The sequence below is a fragment of the Chenopodium album genome, chromosome 20 (genome assembly GCF_948465745.1).
Source record: "Chenopodium album chromosome 20, dcCheAlbu1.1, whole genome shotgun sequence".
In the NCBI taxonomy this organism is placed as follows: Eukaryota; Viridiplantae; Streptophyta; class Magnoliopsida; order Caryophyllales; family Amaranthaceae; genus Chenopodium; species Chenopodium album.
In genome coordinates, this window is record NC_137853.1 from 16,072,747 (window position 1) to 16,093,222 (window position 20,476).

General features: G+C 34.8%; 1 protein-coding gene across 1 annotated transcript; it reads right to left on the minus strand.

Annotated features, from left to right (window-relative positions):
* Positions 1-351: 351 nt before the first annotated feature.
* LOC145598549 (prolyl 4-hydroxylase 1-like) lies at positions 352-19,955 on the minus strand. The gene is made up of 12 exons (XM_081654923.1): positions 19,791-19,955; positions 17,934-17,981; positions 16,860-16,928; positions 15,439-15,491; positions 13,824-13,889; positions 7,692-7,766; positions 7,071-7,145; positions 6,379-6,449; positions 6,224-6,275; positions 6,047-6,136; positions 923-1,015; positions 352-824 (listed from the first exon to the last, which is right to left on the minus strand). Exons 1-12 carry the CDS (start codon positions 19,852-19,854, stop codon positions 717-719), a joined length of 864 nt encoding a protein of 287 aa, XP_081511049.1. The 5' UTR covers positions 19,855-19,955; the 3' UTR covers positions 352-716.
* Positions 19,956-20,476: the final 521 nt, after the last annotated feature.

A 20,476-nucleotide genomic window follows, 5' to 3' on the forward strand; every position in this document is an offset into this window, starting at 1 on the left:
AGTAAAATAAGAGAGAAATAAAATGGAAATTAGGTTAAGAAAATCATTATATACTTGCTTGAATAGAAAGTTAACAAAAATAAAAAATGAAAAAAAAAAAAAAAAAAAAAGTGGCAGAACAATGCAATATAAAACGACGTAGTATCATGGGGGTGTAGGGAAAGCTGACTAGCCTAGAGTCTAGGCAAAAATTTGTATCGGACTATTACCTTGAAGAATACAGTTTTTTTGGTAGTATTCTTGCATTGGATAGAAAATGAATCTCCTTTCAAGGCATCTGAGTTGTAAATTAGTTCGACAAAAAATAAATCCTGAACAGTTTATAGCAGTGGAAAACTGGAAATCAACAAGTTGATGCAACCAGATGACATTACGCCAAAATCAACCTGGACAGAAGAAGCCAGGATGTTCACGAGAACAATCTAAGCAGCGTATAGCACCCAATAAAAGGGTAGCGGAGGCAGATAAATGGTGATACCTATAATTACATGTTATGTATATATGGAGATCTCTAAGAGCTCAGTTGAGAATCAAAACTCTGTGGTTCGCTATACACGTCTTCTAACTAACCTACTTTACCTCTCTTATATCTAAATCCGGCAGATGTCACACGGCAGTTATCCTCTATGTATTAGACTAAAAAATGAGGGAAAACATTTGAGTCTTGCTTTCAAGAATGAAAGGAAAGGATCTTCGTATTAGCCCTATGTTGGGTGCTAAGCGATGGCTCTCTGCCTCATCCATTTGGTAGCCGACCATTTCTCGCCAGAAAGCACTTCACATCCACCGTGTACACTACGTGGGTCAGGCTGTCCATCAAGACCCTGCAAAGAATATAAGGAATATATAAATTCGCCAAATTCAAGGAATCATAACATTGCATTCATCTTTAAACCTGAGATGCTTTGTAATGCTAACTTACCATACTCCAAAAAAGAACAGCATCTCCTTTGAGTGGTTTTACAGACATTCCTGAAACCATCTTCCCACCACAACTACATTCACCAGAACCAGCCTGACAAAACAAATAGTCTTATGTACTGCTGTTGCATACAACTAAATAAACAAATTTAGCCATTTCTTTATATACTCAAGAACCAATCAGGTGTTTACTTCTCTATCATTTCTTTATCCCGGTAAAGAAGGTAGCATGAAGTTATAATTTCCAGCAATTTTAGCCATTTAGAGATGACTTATGAATTCATTATGCAGCAACATATTTTTAATGTTGAGAGACGACGGCCTAATCATCCTTGTTTATTTTACCCCTTATTTCTTAAGAAAACATACTTGTATAAATCTTCAGTAGCAAGCATATGTAGTCAAGTGGAATTTAGAGATAAACTTATATGAGACATGCATATAATGCTGATACACAACGAGCTGAACATAAATTTAGCAACTCACTGCACTTGCATGTGGTGAACATGGGGTGGAGGAGGTAATGGGCTGGTGGCATAGATGATAAGACAATGAGATATATTGGGCTACGAGGTTTAGAACTCATCAGAAAGAAAGCAATGATTAATTACTACTACTCCCACTCTTACCAGCACCACCTTCTGAAAATGCTCAACTTATTTAAGGAAACTGCTATCAACACAGGTCTTTCAGAAATTGCCTTTTCAACTGAATTAAGATGGACCTTGTATACATCTGAATATTACTATTTCCTAAGCCTAAGATATAAACTACAGTGCACTGACACTACTTTCCTAGGCAAAAAGAGCTCTAATTTATTTCTACAAAACTTTGCAGGCACCAAAAAGATAATTTTTGTATTAAATATCCCAGTAACGTAAAGGCTCTCAGATTTTCTATATGAGCCACTTTTTAAACCACATGTCATCAGAGAAACTAATAAATAGCACTACAAGCATTAAGAATAATTGAGAAAGGAGAAGTAGAACACATAATGACACAGTGCAAAACTCCCTAAAATGTAGTCATTCACAAAAACAAAATTCATCCATCATTGTTTCCAATTACTTGACTGATCCTTTTGATCAGGATCAATCAATCAATCAATCAAAGCCTTAATCCCAAAAGTGGGGTCGGCTAACATGAACCAAATTTGATTATTCCGTGTAGTCATCAACATAAATCTTTCTCCTCCATCCCTTACGATCCAAAACTTCATCCTCACGTAAATCCATGCACTTCATATCCTTCCTCACTCCTTCCAACCAAGTCATCTTCGGTCTCCCTCTTCCTCGTTTAATCCCTCCATGGTCCCACTCTTCCACTCTTCGCACCGGTGCACCCTCGGGTCTCCGTCTTACATGTCCAAACCAACGCAGACGATTTTCCCTTAATTTATCTACAATGCCCGCCACACCTACTTTCTTGCGAATAACCTCATTTCTGATTCTATCTCTTAAAGTGTTTCCACACATCCACCTTAACATGCGCATTTCCGTAACCTCCATCTTTTTAATATGCTCTTTCTTAGAAGCCCAACATTCTGTACCATAGAGCAACACTGGTCTTATGGCAGTCCTGTAGAATTTTCCCTTCAACTTTAAGGGAATGCTGCGGTCGCATAGCACTCCCGTGGCCGCTCTCCATTTAAGCCACCCTGACTTAATCCTGTGGGTCACGTCTTGATCAATGTCACCATTCTTCTGGATGATCGACCCTAGGTACTTAAAACATTCACTCATGGTCAAATCCTTTCCATCCAAACTCACCACTTCATTGCTTGTCCCCCTCTGAGTGCCAAAACGACATACCAAATATTCAGTCTTACTCCGACTTAGCTTAAACCCTCTAGATTCCAACCTTTGCCTCCATTGCTCCAACTTGACATTAACCCCATCCTTAGTCTCATCCACCAAAACGATATCATCTGCGAACAGCATACACCATGGAACCTCATCTTGAATTGGTCTAGTTAATTCGTCTAGAACCGTTGCAAAAAGAAAAGGGCTTAATGCAGACCCTTGATGCAATCCGATTGTAATAGGGAAATCTTTTGTCAACCCTCCGCATGTCCTCACATTTGTTGACACATCCCGATACATATCCTTAACTAGGTCTACATACCTTCGTGGGATACCTTTCTTCAACATTGCCCACCAAAGTATCTCTCTTGGCACCTTGTCATATGCCTTCTCTAAATCAATAAAGACCATATGAAGATCTTTCTTCTTTACCCTATAAAACTCCATCATTTGTCTTATCAAATGGATTGCCTCCATAGTAGATCTCCCAGGCATAAAACCAAATTGGTTATCTGAAATGCTTGTGCATGCCCTCAACCTTTGTTCAATCACCCTTTCCCACAACTTCATAGTATGGCTCATAAGCTTAATTCCTCGATAGTTAGAACAATCTTGAGCGTCTCCTTTGTTTTTATAAACCGGGACCAAGGTGCTCTTCCTCCAATCTTGTGGGATCCTTGTAGCCGTCCATATCTTGTTGAAAAGGTTTGTTAACCAATCAATACCAATCTTACCCAAACACCTCCACACCTCTATCGGTACCCCATCAGGGCCAACCGCCTTCTTAGGTTTCATCTTCCTCAGTGCAATCTCCACCTCTACTCTCCTAATCCTTCGCACATACTCCATGTTGATTTCTTCATCACTCATAGAGGTATCTCCTATCACAACTCCATTACTTCCATTAAATAATTCATCGAAGTACCCCTTCCACCTGTCCTTGATGTCCTCCTCTTGCACTAGGACCATTTGGTTCTTATCTTTGACACACTTCACCATGCCAATATCCTTCCTTGCCTCTTGTCTTCTCTTTGCCATCTTATAAATGATCCTTTCTCCCTCCTTGGAATCAAGCTTTTCATAAACCTCCTGATATGCCTTTTCTTTTGCTTGGCGAACAGCTGCCTTTGCCTTACTCTTAGCCTCCTTGTACGCTACAAAGGTTTCATCACTCCTACATTTTCCTAAGGCTTGATAGCATTCCCTTTTTTGCTTAATTACTGCTTTCACCTCTTCATTCCACCACGAAGTATCTCTCTGTACCGAAGTTCTTCCCCTTACTTCCCCTAAGACCTCTTTGGCCACTCTTAGGAAACAGTTCTTCATTCGTAACCAGGTCATGTCCGGATCCACCTCTCCATCCCAATCCGCTTCTTCAATTACCTTTTCTGTAAAAACCTTAGCTTTTGCATCCCTTAGGGTCCACCATCTTATCCTTGGTTCTTCTTGTCTAACTTTTTTCTTCGCCTTCTCTTTCAGACGAATAGTCATTACCAATAGCCGGTGTTGGGTGACCACACTCTCCCCTGGGATAACCTTACAGTTTATGCAACTTTGTCTATCTATGCTCCTTGTGAGCAGGAAGTCTATTTGAGTTGCATTTGCTCCATTCCGAAAAGTTATCAAGTGTGAATCCCTCTTCTTAAACCAAGTATTAGCCAAAATTAAATCATATGATTGGGCAAAATCCATAATAGCTTCACCACCGGCGTCCCTCTGCCCATACCCAAAGCCTCCATGGACACTCTCATAGCCATCTCGGCTCGCCCCAACGTGCCCATTTAGATCCCCTCCAATATATAACTTCTCTGAGAGGTGGACACCCTGCACCACCTCGTCTAGGTCCTCCCAAAATTGTCGTTTCTCTTCTGCATCTAAACCCACTTGGGGAGCATAAGCACTGATAACATTCACAATCTCCTTGCCACATAGCAACTTCAGCCTTATCAACCTATCGTTCTTCCGATAGACCTCGATCACCTCTGTTGCCAACCTCTCATCGAGAACCACACCAACTCCGTTCCTAGCTCCACCATTCCTTGTTCTGTGGCTCGTTTCTTGCCCAACATACCATACCTTATACCCCAAAACCAAGCCTCGAGCTCCTTCTCCTGTCCATCTTGTCTCTTGGAGGCACATGATGTTCACGCGTCGTCTTTTCATTACTTCTACCAATTCTGCTGATTTTCCCGTAAGAGACCCCACATTCCAAGAACCAATCCGCAAACTAAATTCTTTTCTCCCACGCTCCCTCCTGATCCCAACTCCAAGTCCTTGATTATTTGACACCACAATTGGGCAATATGGCGCGTCGCTTCTGGGCGACGACCTAGCAACCCTTACATACTTATCACTGCACCCGGGTCTGGGAAGTGCAGCGCGTCGCTCAGTAGGGAACGCCCCAATGGCACGCCCTTGCTCATTTGACACCACACTCGGGCAATGTGGCGCGTCGCTTCTGGGCGACGACCTAGCAACCCTTGCATACTTATCACTACACCCGGGTCTAGGAAGTGCAGCGCGTCGCTGAGTAGGGAACGCCCCCACGAAATTATCTGTTTGGCTCATGTCATGGGATGTGACGAAGTTTTATACTGGCTGTCACTGGCCTACCGTAACCCTCCTCCTTTTGATCAGGATAAGATTGAAAATTCCTGAGATGCCACTTTCTTTCTGATCAGGATCAGATGGAACCCCTGACCTGCTAAATGTGAAATAAATGGTAGTACTCTCATAGGTTGTTTTATCGTGATTGTCAGCAATACTAACCAAAAAAGAACTCTAGAAGTGTGACATGCAATAAAATAAGATACTGATAGCAAAGCATTTGTAAGAGAGCAAATTTAAAAATTATAGATAAGAGATCAAAGCCACTTTTTAAACCACATGTCATCAGAGAAACTAATAAATAGCACTACAAGCATTAAGAATAATTGAGAAAGGAGAAGTAGAACACATAATGACACAGTGCAAAACTCCCTAAAATATAGTCATTCACAAAAACAAAATTCATCCATCATTGTTTCCAATTACTTGACTGATCCTTTTGATCAGGATAAGATTGAAAATTCCTGAGATGCCACTTTCTTTCTGATCAGGATCAGATGGAACCCCTGACCTGCTAAATGTGAAATAAATGGTAGTACTCTCATAGGTTGTTTTATCGTGATTGTCAGCAATACTAACCAAAAAAGAACTCTAGAAGTGTGACATGCAATGAAATAAGATACTGATAGCAAAGCATTTGTAAGAGAGCAAATTTAAAAATTATAGATAAGAGATCAAAGCACCTAACTATTGTGCAGATTTCTACTCAGGCTTACCATAGGAAAAAATGTTTCACCCCCTTCAACATTGTCACTTAAGTACATAAGCATTGTTGCAACTCTTTGACCACCTCGCTTCACATTAAACTGAAATCACACAGAAGTTAAAAAACATCAATATATAAGACAAGTATGTGCAACAGATGGTTCTTGTCATAAGAAGACACAACTTACAGAATCAGAAAAGTAGTCATGGTGGGGTTTGTAAAATTGATCCTTCTCGTACCTGTGTCAATCAAATATTAGATTAAATTGTCAATAAATAAGATATAAAAGAATGCTATGATACTCCAAAATGATTCTAGTTAAATACACCATAAGCAAATCACCTTAAAACTTGAATGAGCTCCCCATTTTCTGCTGGTACTTGAGAGTAAACAGAAATTCTTTTTTCTATTGCCTGATGATTCAAGGGAAATAAGAGAATACCATTCAGTCTTTTAAGTAGCAGCTCACAATCAGGAACAAATAATAGTAGCCATCCAGTGTAATCTGGCTGTGGTAGGGTATGGAGAGCTCCAAATGAAAGACCCCAAATGCTTGCAGGTGTAGTAAACGCAGTCATTTATGTTTCCACACCCCCATCATCCCCCCCCCCCTCTCTCCAAGTTAGGGTGGGGGTAAAGGAGAGGGGTGAATGGTATAAGGGAGTACATACTCGAGGAAGTACACCAAATGAATCAATCAAGAAAATCTCAGAACTTCATCCTAAAGCATGAACACATACCGTTTCTATAGCTAAAATTTTTTATTCTCATGATGCAATAGAATACGACCCAGATCACTAAGAGTCAGATTTAGATTATTTTTAATTTTTCTCCAAATTATGACATTAAATTCTTTTCTTCTAAGCAAGCAGAACATTAATAAATTCACACCAATAATCACATTATAAGACATTAGAGAATATGATATTAATGCAACAAATTTCCAAATATACACATAGCACCACTGCAAAATTGCCAAAAGAAAGCCAAGAATTTCCAATAGAAAAAAGGGCTAAAAAGAGCAACAAGCCTACCTCTATCAATGGGTACTTCCTCTCATCTGGATGTAAAAACATTCCAGAACTTGTCCGAACTTCACTTCGAACTCCCTGAGATCATGTATAGTGATGATTAGACACATTGTACATAAGAAATTCATGCAAGGAAATTATGCTACCACCAAATATGAAAGTCCACCACATAAATTATACACAAGTGAAATTTAATATAGAGATTGAGGGAAAGGAAACCAAGATAAGGAGAAGAAAAAAAAAAAAAAAAAAAAAATACCATGACTAGATATTTTAGGGGCATAGAAGAAAAGAATTAAATCTCAAAAGCAAAGCTTACAGCACAAGTGATCCATGTGGTCATAGCAGATAAAGGGTATTAACAACCAAGGCTATCATGAGCTGATAACAAGAGATACATATAGCAGAATAAGAATGGTCAACATGAATATCATAATCCACAAAAAGGATAGCAAGATGGTCATTACAACAATATATATATTTAAAAAGTATCAAGAAGAAGAAATCCATGCAGCACTTATCCAAGTCTATCACTACTAATCCATTTTACCCTCTGCTGATTATTAACCCAATAAAAAATTCAGCAAGGAGCAAAGGAGGAAAAAAAGAGGAAATTGCAACAACCTTTCCAGTTTTTGTGTCAACCACAGTAGAAACTTGTAGGCGAGGCAAAGCTATAGCTCTCAAATAATCACATTCCTGGAGAAAACAAGATACTTTTGATCAGCAAATGAATTTTACTTTCACTGATACTTAGAGAAAATTACACGTAAATACAAGACACGATTTTAAGCCTAAAACTTGATGTTACTGTGAAGGGGGATGGGCATCAAATCAACAAGATTACACAACGGTTAGTATATGAATGCATGGGATTTTGTGTGTTCGTGCATCAAACTTGTAGTTGTTGCAGCTTTCACGTGAGACATGCAAATTAGTAAGCACAAAACTAAAAGAAATGCAGCCTTTTATACTTCATTAGTCCAAACTTCAAAATCAGCATCAGTATTTCTTTTTACCCTCTATGCAATATATCAATAAACAATCAAATGATTTTATTTCATATAAGCTGAAGTAATTATATGAAGTTACATGTATGTGAAGGTATTGGGTGACATGCATCATGCCAAAACAACGGTGAGATGAATATTAGGTTTTGCACATTTTGTATCAGGTCTTGTATATATCATCACAAGTGTTGGATAAATTATGATCTATTAGATTTTGGACATACCATATCATCCTGCGTGGTTTCATGCATGTGGTAATAATTCCTCCATTTATTTTATTTTTTATTTTTTTTTCAAAATTGCAACATTAAACTTTCATAGCTATCAACGTACAGCTTTGAAAACTAATATTTTAAAACAACCTGATAGTAAATATTAAAAAAAAAAAAAAAAAAAAGTTAATATTTTGAGAGTATACAATGAGACTAAACTAACAAATGTTAATAAAATAACATGTAATTTTTAATGTATTACTAACAATTACGATTAAATCCAACTTATCCACGCTTTTTTTTTTTTTTTTTTTTTTTTAAAGTAGAGGATGTATGAAATTAATAGCTTGACAAATTCATTAAATCTAACTACTACATCACATGAAGATGATTGGTTAATAGGAATAAATTAATAATTGATGATTGGATCAATGAGGAATATAATCATACGAAGTATATGATAATTACTTGTAAATGTGATTGAAAATGTTTAGTGGTGTCTATATGCTCATTGTCTAGTCATTTTGCAGTTTTTGTTATTTGTAAATAATCATACATTCTCTTATCTTTTTCAAATACGGAGTACAAGGCATAGTTTGATGAAATATGCACTAAAATATTTTAGATTATCTGGTAAGTCATGTAAAGTTCATATGGGGTATTGTGGGTTGCAGTCTACACGTACAAATTTAACGTATAGAAAATACTTAACTTACTCTTCAAGGATATGGTACCATGTCAAACTAAAACAGGGCTGACAAGTGGCACGGTAGCACTGCTTTGCTTTGGGGTATAGAATAAGTATATGTAAATACAGAGTACCAGATTTTATAATTATTAGTTTTTTTATATTTTTTTTTATAAAATCATCAGTGTTTATTCAAGGGTCAAATTTAAGTCACTAAGTCACTTTAATTACTATTTTTAAGGATGAATATCAATTTAATTAGTGTGCAAAGTTTAATGTCTAAGTTACTCTGTCAAGTTTTAAAGATTTGGTGACGGTTTATTCAGTGGCGGAGTTACGTTAGAACATGGGGGGACAGCTGTCCCCTATTTTCCATTTTTTTTTTTTTTTTTTTTTTTTTTTGCTTGTATGATGCAATAAAAAGAAATAAATACAATACAGATATGCAATGTATCACAAAAGTGAACATGGTCTAGTGATTAGAGTGAGTGAATATAGGTTTTACCCCTCCTCATTTTGACCCAGACTCCCAGGTTCAAGCCCCAACTCTCACATTTACATTTTTTATTTGGTACTTTCTTATTTTGAGATTTCATTTTTTTTTTATGAGCGTACTTTTGAGATTTCATTTAATAATACTACAGTTTTTTTTTTTCTATTTCTTTTGGATTTTATTTAATACTTGCTTTTTTTTCCCATGTATTTGGATTTCATTTAATAATTTATATAAAGTATTATAACTTGAAGTTCGTAACCACTCTCGTTTAATTATTTAATTAACTACTATTTCTTCAAAAAAAAAAAAAAAAAGTAATTAATTACTATTTGTTAATCACCAATGAGTTGGTTCATACATTTCATTAATGAATACACATACACCTCCATAGTTTATAATCTATTTTATTATGTGTGCCTAAATTCTGTTTCATTTTTTTAATAGATTACCATTTATTAATTCTTTGTAACTAAATTTCCAAATTTATTTATGTACGGGGTACAATGTAATAGTTTGATTAGAGAATCTTCATTGTGGCGTTTATATTTCTAGAATGTAACCCTATTATCCAAGCTCCTTCATATCTATAATCAAATTGTTTGAAGGTTGGGTAAGTATTTTATTCTATAATAAAGTAACTGATTTGAATTTATTCGTGAGTTATGCAATTATCTTAATATGTGATGGAACTTTTAATATCTCTTTTCCATATAGCAAAGATTGTCATATAAAATTTTAAATAATTAAATATTAAAAAATTTATGTGAGCAATTTTTTTATTGAGTTTTTTGTCAAATTATTGAACATCTAAAATTTGTCCCCCCGGAGTAAAAATCCTGGCTCCGCCAGTGGGTTTATTAGAGAATGATGTCAGTTTATAGGTTCTTTGTCAAAAGTCTCCAAAATTTAAAGAAAACCTTTTGTTTCAATCTCAATAAGTGATTCTTCTAATGTCAGTCTCAGCCAATACTTTTCATATGCATATTGATTCAGAGTAGATTTGCGATTTGGTTTTATGAAAAGCTTTAGCAAGCCCAACAATTTATTATCATTATAGCTGGGATTTTGTTTTGGTCCTTAGCATGAGATTAACAGCAGCTGGATTTTTATACAGACTGTATTACGTTATGGCATGATACCTCAAGCTAGCAGCCTAGCAACAGTATTTTGATGAAGATTATTAACACATCTATTGTATTTGGCAACAAAGAAATGTGGCAGCAAATGCACAAGATTTTGACCCAGCTGGGAAGTATTTTAGTTCATGTTCTATCAGCCTGGTAGTTGCAATAGTAGAATAATGTAGTTAAATTATTTCTAGGACAACTTTGATCATTAGACAATCTGTCAAACAAAAGTTTATTAGTTAGTCAGTTTTGCTGCAAGGTTTTACCATAAAATAATCTTGAGTTTTACATGTAGTATCAGGTAGTGATATTAGTTTAGGTTTCTAAACTTATTTCAACTTTTTTAGGAACAAACAAACAAATCACCCATACAAAGGCCTTATGTTGTAACATACATTTCTACATTGACTTTATGAGAGCCTTGAATCATATCCAAAATTAAATTGTTTTGAAAGAAAAGTCAAAAGTCAAAACACATAAAGAACAAGTGAAGCCATTCTTTATGCATTAGATCCTTTATTCTTTAGTTCAACTGAGTAAAGGTTATTTGGAGCTAAATCTTTGCATTATAAAAAACGCATCAATCAATATTCAGTTAGTCAGTATTAGCTGGCATGACCAGAGAGCTCAAGCTTGTCAACCACATAAAGTTCGACAGCAATTGTCAGACCCCTTGGAGAAGATATGGCAGATTCAACAACAAAAAAAAAAAAAAAAAAAAAATACATGATTGGAAAAAAAAAAAATAATAAAAAAGAGTTCAAGCATGACAGCTCATCAAATTTTTTTCTTTGGAATAGTCCTTGTCCAAACCCTATGACTAACTAATATAGTATAAGCTAACGCCTTCCAAGATATTCTTCCTTGAAATATTAACATTAATGTCTATGAGCCAAAAGTGACTTAAATAAATAACATATTGAACTTCGATCTTATTAGCTTGATCGATAGTGCAAAAAAATCAATTCTAAAGACTTTGCTCCTAAGTTGAGTCAAGCTATAGGTAAATTGGTGGGTCCCTTTCAGCATCCAGTTCTCAACGCACATAATGTGTTTATTTCATGACGTTGAATCAGAATAATTTAAAGTGCAACCTACACCTGGGAAATATTATGATTACATTTCATGGTATCCATAATGTCAATTCTTGCGGGATTGGGTATTCATAGTAAATGATGGACAGAGGTTCTTTTTGTATTAGTAAAGCTCATTTATATATCCAAGCAATTACATCGGTCAAAGGTAACTTAGAAAAACCCTAATACATGGAACCACCTTCTCTGACATTTTCCTCTCTGCATTATATCACTGACTTCAGAGGGGCTTTATGGGTTCACCCCCCATGGCAATTAATTTTACATTGTTTGCAAATCACTTTCATCTCCTCACTGGAACAACCATAAGTTAAGATCGTTGTCAATCTTCAAAGTGTTCGGGATGACTTGGGGATAGGATGTTTGATTTGAATGAGATTGCGGGTTACGGTCAATTGAAAATCCTTACCGAAATGGTGTGGCCTTTATTTTTTTAGCATCATAATTCTAGCTTAAGTTACAAAAAGGAAGAGTTTGTTAATCACATACTTCCTATTGTAATACTTGCAAATGGCACAATATTTTACCCAACAGGAAAGAGGCAACAAGTAGGTTGCTTTATTTTTATTTTATTTTTTGTTAAAAAAAAGGGAAAAGAACACGAAACATATCTGTCCCCCTAACCCAGGAGATGACAAGGGGCTTGATTTATGCAAAAATTAAAAAGAACTATTTCAGGGAAGTTAAGGAGAAGTAGAGAGAAAAGGAGTGGATCAAGTATGAGTAAAATGAATAATATGAGCTGTAAAAGTTACCAAAAAGGGTGGTGTTGTAATTCTTCATATACAACTCAAAATAGCAAGTGTTAAAATTTTAGTGAAACGGAGGAAGTGTAACTCTCTTGCTTTGGAACTGTTTAACAAGGTACAACTTTGTTTTACAAAAGAATTATGATTTGGATAAAAAGGACAAAGAAAGTTTGACTTGCTTAAATGTGGATGAGGGTTTCATCACCAAATGTCAATTTTGCGGTGCACTTGTCAAGAAAGAAACCACCAAATTTTGACGGAAAAGGTAGAGCTTGCCCCCTCAAGGTTAGATTTTGAATAATACTTGACATCTTCTAAAGTTTGTTGGAAATACTGTTACATGAAAGCTTGAGATTTTGGCCTTGGACCTCTTTTAGTATGGTTTCTCTCTAAATAAACTACAATAAGTCTAGTCTGCTCATGAGCTAGTTTGACTTGGATCGAATTAGAGCAACTTAGAATTAAACTTGGGTCAAGACCATTGCAAGCTTGAACATAAGCTCAAAAATGCTTGAAACTGCAAGGAATCAATATTAAGGTGAGGGCATGTTAGTCACAGTCTATTAGTAGTGACTTGGGGAATAAGTTAGAGGTTTGTTAGGAGAGATTTTCTATAAATAGGCCTCATTAGGAGGAACAAGGATATGTTGAATATTGTGAGGATTGTTATTGGGAGAGAGTGAGCCTCTCGGAAGCTCATATTAGGAGAGCATCCACCTCTCGAAAGTGGAATTATCATTCGAGTTAGTGTAATTATTATATTATCAATATCATCATCATTTTTCTTCCCTAATTTCTGCCATTATTAGAGCTGTAATGGTGTCAGTTCCTAGCAAAAACCTTCAACATCATTTATGGAATTTATTGTTTTGGACAACACGGTGAACAGTATCACATTCACACATGGAGACGTGGTATAATGAAAGAGTGACAATACCATGTCATAAGGACATCTTAACTAAACTGTATGACTGGGCCATCACCAATAAGGAAATTCCATAGGACGATGGTGTTAGACAACACCTCTAAACAACTTCAGCATCAATTTTACTGTCCCTTTTCTACAAGTTATTCTAACTGAGACTTATGGGTTAAAGCTATATATATAGGGTTTTATAATTCAAACAAAAAGCAGAAAGAAAGACACCAGTCACTATAGAGAAATATTTAATTAAGAGTATGTATTTTGCCTAGAAATGACAGACCAATTACAGTCTCATATATATGTAGTAACACAACCATTCAACATCATATGCAAAGAAAGGAGGATGCAATTGTTGCTGAATATTGTAGTATTAAGCTTTGTAAGAATAGTGACAAGGCTAAAAACTTAAAAAGAGATCCATCAAGCATGAGAAAAAGTGAACGAAGGATGCTTACCTCCATGCTCAAAAAATTATGCAGGACAATGATTCGGGGTGACCAACTAATCACCTCAGGCTTCACCTACAAATTCACAGAAAAGGAATGACCACCATTTGAAGAAAGGAAAACATGCAGGACTGTAAAATTATGTTCACAAGATGTTTGATAGCCAAAATATACAGAGGGCTTGAATAACCATGTGACCAGCCAGTAAAAGGTATATTAAAAGTTAACATCAACTTTATTGTTGACAATCTTGACATCAATCAATTTATATGTTCATTGTTGTAATAACCACTTGTTTATACTACTGCAATCATGCTTAGGGCAACAAATCGAACTTTTTCTTAGTTTCTTAGCTACAGCTATTATATAAACGTTGTCAAATTTGCATCATGTAATCAATCTCCTCTTTAACCATCAAAAGATCTATTCTATAATTTTACTTAGCTTGCCTTTGCAGCCAGTCGAGCTTAATTCAGGCATTCATACAATATACATAAACCAAGGAAAAATCATTAGTAAGGTGGCATGTGGTTATTCCTAAATACACTGAGCTAGTCTCAGTTCTTCTTAGTTACATTAAGGTGGTAATGGCCAATCAAACAGCTTGCATTGGAATTTATATTCCCAGTTAAAAAAAAAGAAAAAAAAAACCCTCCCCACTAGATTGGACTCAGGTATCCATACCAAATATCAGACTTGCCTTTCAATAAAAATTTCCTTACATTGGTCTATAAACAGATATCAAGATCCATACCCATATTGTAGTATTGAGGATCCAACACAAGTAATTGAGCCCAAATGAAGGTAGATATATAGACTATGTAATTTTGGGCTACAATAATAAATCTAAGAATACTTTTATCTGAGACCAACACACACTGCTCACAAATTAATGAATCCTAAGCCCCAACACCTTTTCTCTCTAAATTTGTCACACTGAAATTTCTCTTACACTTCTACCTCACATAGCTTTGCATATCGATTGCTCTAACATATATAAACTAAAAGATAACAGAATCCTCATACTAGTTATATGTAGTACCAATGGTATAAATGGAAGTACGGAACTATGAGACTAATGTGAGAGTGAAGAGATAACAGGTGATTGGTACATATGCCTTGACAAATCAAGTTTACACACAACTTCCCTTATTTTAAATTCACCAGGCTTGTCTAATGAGTCATAAATGGCTTAAATGTTGGAAATATTATAGGTTGTCCTTTGAATAATAATTCTATACTTTGCACAAAGTTCTCCAGATGAAACACAATCTAATAAAGCACTATAGGAAGATTGTCAACATAAAGAAAGAAAGTAACACCTAAAGGTTTTACCCTGGACAGATTTTATGGCTTGCATCCAATACGATTCCCAAAATGCGTAACTTGTGGTCTCTTTGCAGTAATTCTCAATCAACAATGGAAGAAACCCAATTAAACAAAAGGACACACAGAAATATCCAACAAATAACCTGCTTAGATAGATAAAAGAATAATGTACAATAGACACAATTGCCCAATATTATGGAGAAACATGATATGAAAATGAGCATAGCACTCTGGAAAGTAAGGAGCAACATATAGAACAATAGCTGTTCAAGTCCAATTTTAAAAAATGACTTACAAGTCCAAGGCGTAAAAGAGCAGCTTCTTTGTCATTACCCCAACCAACAATGCCTGCAAAGTCAAAGGAAAGAATAAACAAAGTCCAGCTATTAAAAAAAAAAAAAAAAAAAAATTGCATTAAGAAAAATGATGGATCCAAAGATACTATAACTTTTCTTTGAGCCAGAAAATAGACACAAAGAAAAAATGTAACAAAAGCAGACACACTGAACATCCCCACCATAAACAGAAAGGGACAAAAAAAAATTCTATCAATGCTGATGCAATTGAAAACAACTTTCTTCTATTCATCAAGATGGCATAAATAAATTCAGACACAAGTAAAACATAACATGATAATTAAGGAAAGCAACCAACAACAGTTTTAAGACTTTTAACGGCTCAATTTCCCAACATTAGTCCTTGGTATTATTTTCCATCTTGTTTCTCTTCTTGCTCTTCTTCCTTCTCCTTGAGAAAGCAGTATTAGAAACAAAATATGAAGGGTTGGAATGACTATTCAACTATAATAGACACAAAAGTTAAATACTAATTCAAAGGAATCAAAGGTAACATTTACTGAATTGAGCTAAGTTGAACTGAACTGATTAGAGATGAACTGAACTGATTGGAGCTGAAGTGAAGTGAACTGAGCTGAGAAATGAATATTTTATGAGAGAAGGAAATTAGGAACTGACTGAACAGAACTGATTGGAGCTGAACTGAACTAAACTGATTGGAGCTGAACTGAACTAAACTGATTGGAGCTGAAGTGACAGCCCTAACTCTGTTTTGAACAGTCTCTAAAAGACAATTTTTCAACTCAGGATTGCAATAACCTACCCCTTCCTCTACTTCTTTTCTGTTATATTCTGGGAAAAGTAAATCAATTGCATTTGACACCTAAGGTCTAGGTGTCTAGCAGAAAAAACCTTATTATAGTGGTACAAGAAAAGCTGCATACATCTACACCTTATCACTCTGCTCCAAAAAAAGCCTTCGGTACATTAGGAAAATGGAGTAATATGGGGAATAGCAACGCAATAATAAACAATAGTAAATGAACAAATAAAAAGCATAGCAACATGACTTTCATACACTTCCTAGAGAGTAGATAGGCACCAGAGAATTCTCACATTCACACAAAAACATCACATTATGTCCTGGGTTAAAATTAAAAATAAATGTATATATTCTTGAAAACATACTTTGTTTGTAGTTGAGTTGTGAAAACATTTATGGGTAACATAGAGAAAATATGTAACATTGAAAATAATCCTTTTTTAACAGCAAAATAATAAATAAAAAAAACCTCATTTGGGCATGGTATGCCCTAGAACAAACAAAAATTGTATACTGAGGCTACAAAGAACAAGTTTCACTATAGACTATTCAGCTCATTAGATAAATACTTTCTGAGAAAAACAAGAGGATAAAAACCTGTGGATAAAGGAAGATAGCCTTTAGCCTGTGTTTGCTGCATCTTTCTAGATGATGGAAGACCCGTGCCTGTAATTAATGTAATTGATACAAACAATCAGCATAAGGGCTATTGTTTAACTCTTATGAGAAGACAAAGTGCACTCTGAATTATTTCACCATAGAATATCAAAGCCAACAATACCAATTGATTTCTTCGATCACCAAGACACACCCTCACTACATCAGAGTCCTTCAAGCATACCAATATAAGTCCTCGTTCCCCAATATATCAAAATCCCTTATGTCATACGACACAAAATTATTGCCTATGCCATATAGTAAAATCCTAAAAACATATTACATCAAAGTCCTCACTTATCAATTTCCTTATCCTATTCCATCCAATTACAATCCTTAAGAAAACCACTCAAGAAGTCCTTACCAATATATTGAAATTTTCAATATATTCAACTCCTCATGTATATCATATTACAACTAATACATACTAATGAAAATGTTGCCTAACAATGACTCCAAGTTTTGTGAAAAGAGGATTCATACATTGAGATTAACAGGGCAAGTGCAGCCACTTCCAGGCACATTGTGCCCGCATAAAGTAGAAGCATGCCTTATGTTTTAGATGGTTGTCCTGGGTAGCAACAACTCATTTACACCCTTTACCAAATAAATAAAACAAATGCTTATCAAGACACTTATTAATGGCTTTTAACGGCTAGAAGTAATAGACATTTTTGCCTTTTAATGGCTTCACAATTGTAAGTGTGGGTTATTCTGTCGTTTTCTTTTTGGTTATGTATTCTGTCATACTTGCATTTGCATATATATATGCATCTAATACAATAATACCCATAAAAATAAAGAAAAAGGAAACAAATGAGTGGAAGGTATTTTGGCCATTCCGTAGAGAAATCATAGGCAAACACTATGGACGGTAGGGTATGGCCAATCAGCAATGTATCTTTCAAACCAATAAACTTGCAATGTAACAATGCACTTGACCTAGCAACTGAGACATTCATTAGGAATATACAGCTGAAATACTACAAATAAGGGACATAAAATTATTTGTACCAGATGAATCTTCAAGCTGAGATATGAATGCTAACTGAAATAAAGCACCTGCAAATTCCAACAACGAATCAGTCATTTTTTTTGTATGGAAGCTGATGAAAATGATCTATCGGGATTCAATATCATTATAAACATATACTCCCTCTGTTCTAATTTGTTACACTCACTCACATTTTGCACGATCTCCAATACAAGTGTTTGACCGATTATATCTATAAATACGTGCTATTGTAAATTATGAATATTTGATATTTGGATTACACACATTTTGCAACAATGAAAATAAGAGCTCACATGATAACTTTTATATCTGTTATAAGTAGCAATAGACAGCCAAAGCTGCTTTATTTTGACGACTTTGACCTCATTTATAGTAAGTGAGTAGAACAAAAAACAGAACAAAGAATCTATCAAGTAGTGAAAGACAAAAACTTATGACAAGGTGAACAAATTAAAAAGAAAATTAATTAAAAAAATAAAACAAGCAGAAAACAGCAACCGCATAATGTGGGAACAATGTGTCATATAACTAATTATTAAATGTTGAAAATTTTGAGAGCCAAACCTAGAGGAGCAGCAATGTAATTTGTTCCTAATGACATTCATAACTATATAAGCATATATACGGTGTCTTTAATGAAAAATAATCCACCTCTGAGAAATTGTCTTCACCAGAGATACCACTCACAATAAAATTATAAAAATCTGCCATATAAATTTTGGAAATCTGATGGCATTGAACACAATAACATTCTTATGTGCAATTACTGAATTGTGACAACATCGACAGTAAAATCGATGTTAGACAACCCCAAGTATAAACTTCATATTTTACATCAGAAATTCTTCATTTTGAAATTATTCAACTATAAAAATTTGCAATCTGTACAAAAATGCAAAATAAAAAGGATGTGATCTCATATTCAAAAATGGCATATTACATAATATAAATATAGCATCCCATGATGATTACAGCATGAAGAGTAATTTTCAGCATCAATTTAAAGGCAATTTCAACATTATTATTATTATTACTCCCTCTGTTTCATAATGTTAGTCCCATATGGAATCAATCACATAAAATAAGAAATAAGATATATTTGGATTCTAACATTAAAGTACAACATAATTCATAATTAGTTTAACTTATTTAACTTTTTAAATTTTTTGTTAGGAAATCACAAGTCATAATTGCATAATTTAAGGTAAAGATTTCCTTACTTAGAGTCATGTCATCAATTCACAACTTATTAATTCCAAAAAAAAATCAAGTTATAAATGAAATATATTCAATATGTGTATATCTTTTTGAAACGCCCAAAATAGTATATGGGACTAACATTACGAAACGGAGGGAGTATTATTTTTTCTTTCAAAGTTAAGTGCTCTCAAAATTCAAATTTCCGGCGATCTAATTCCTGTAAATGCAATTGTATAACAAGCAATTTCTTCAACAATTTCAACATAGGGCAATGCACTAACAATTCAAATTTTCCGCAGTTCGTTCAAAAATTTCAACATACTATGATTTCACTTGCTTATTCTCAAATTTCTCAGAAATATTCCACTTGAAAATTCGTAACGTGATCCACCAAAATTAAGACACAAATTATGATCTCATAACAAGTAATTTGTGGAATAGCAACAAAATCGCCTAACACGAGTAAATATTAAAATTTCACAGCACACTCACAAAACTCATACTGTAATTAACAAAAAAAACAATTCAGCTGATAAGAATATAATCAAGTACCAAATCAAAGAATTAAATTGTGCAAAGTTGAAGATAATAAATCAACAAATTTGATAAATTAATCAGTTAATTAAACGAAATAATAGAATAAATCAAAGAATTACCGATGATCATGCCAATAGTGACAAATGTGAGTAGACCGAAGACGACTTTGATTGCAGTCGCCATTTTGAGTCGTGAAATTTGGTGACAAATTGTGTATGAATAAGTGAGAGAGAGAAAATCAGACTCCGACGGGTTAATCGGAGTCCTAAATTTGGTAAATGTTTTTATGTCAAAAAAAAAAAATAAAGTGTTTTAAACGCCCACAGCTTTGAAATTGGCCCCTTCGCTCTCGTACTTTGCCCCTTTTTATACGTGGGTTGACTAGTCTTTTATCAGTTGTAAATTTTCGACTAATTGATTAGGTGTCGTGTCATGCATAATAATTTTCATTAAAAAAATTTAAGGTACATAGCCTATACCTTATTTGCAAGAAAATTCAAGTTTATCTCCTAGATAAACAAGTTTTGTTTATCCAGGGATAGCATCGTAATTTTCTTATTTAGTTATGAGGGCAGAATTGTATTTTTGTCTGTACGCTGCAATTGGAAATCAAGAAGGACTTGACGTCTGTTAACTGGTGCTAATCAGACTTTTTTTTTCTTTTCATTTTTCACAATAGTTCAGCAAGTATTTCGTCTTCCACCATTAAAGTACTTGAGTCGTCTCTACCATTGAAGCAGCGGAGGAGGGAAAGCTCACAAGATAACAAAAATATCTACCCTTTAGGGGTTAACAATGCCCTTTA

Coding starts and splice junctions, on each gene's coding strand:
- LOC145598549 (XM_081654923.1), bottom strand. CDS start 19,854: ATGGCGACTGCAATCAAAGTCGTCTTCGGTCTACTCACATTTGTCACT. Junction 13,890..15,438: donor CTCTTTTACGCCTTGGACTT/GTAAGTCATTTT, acceptor GTGAATTTGTAG/GTGAAGCCTGAGGTGATTAG. Junction 6,137..6,223: donor ATGACTACTTTTCTGATTCT/GTAAGTTGTGTC, acceptor GTGTGATTTCAG/TTTAATGTGAAGCGAGGTGG.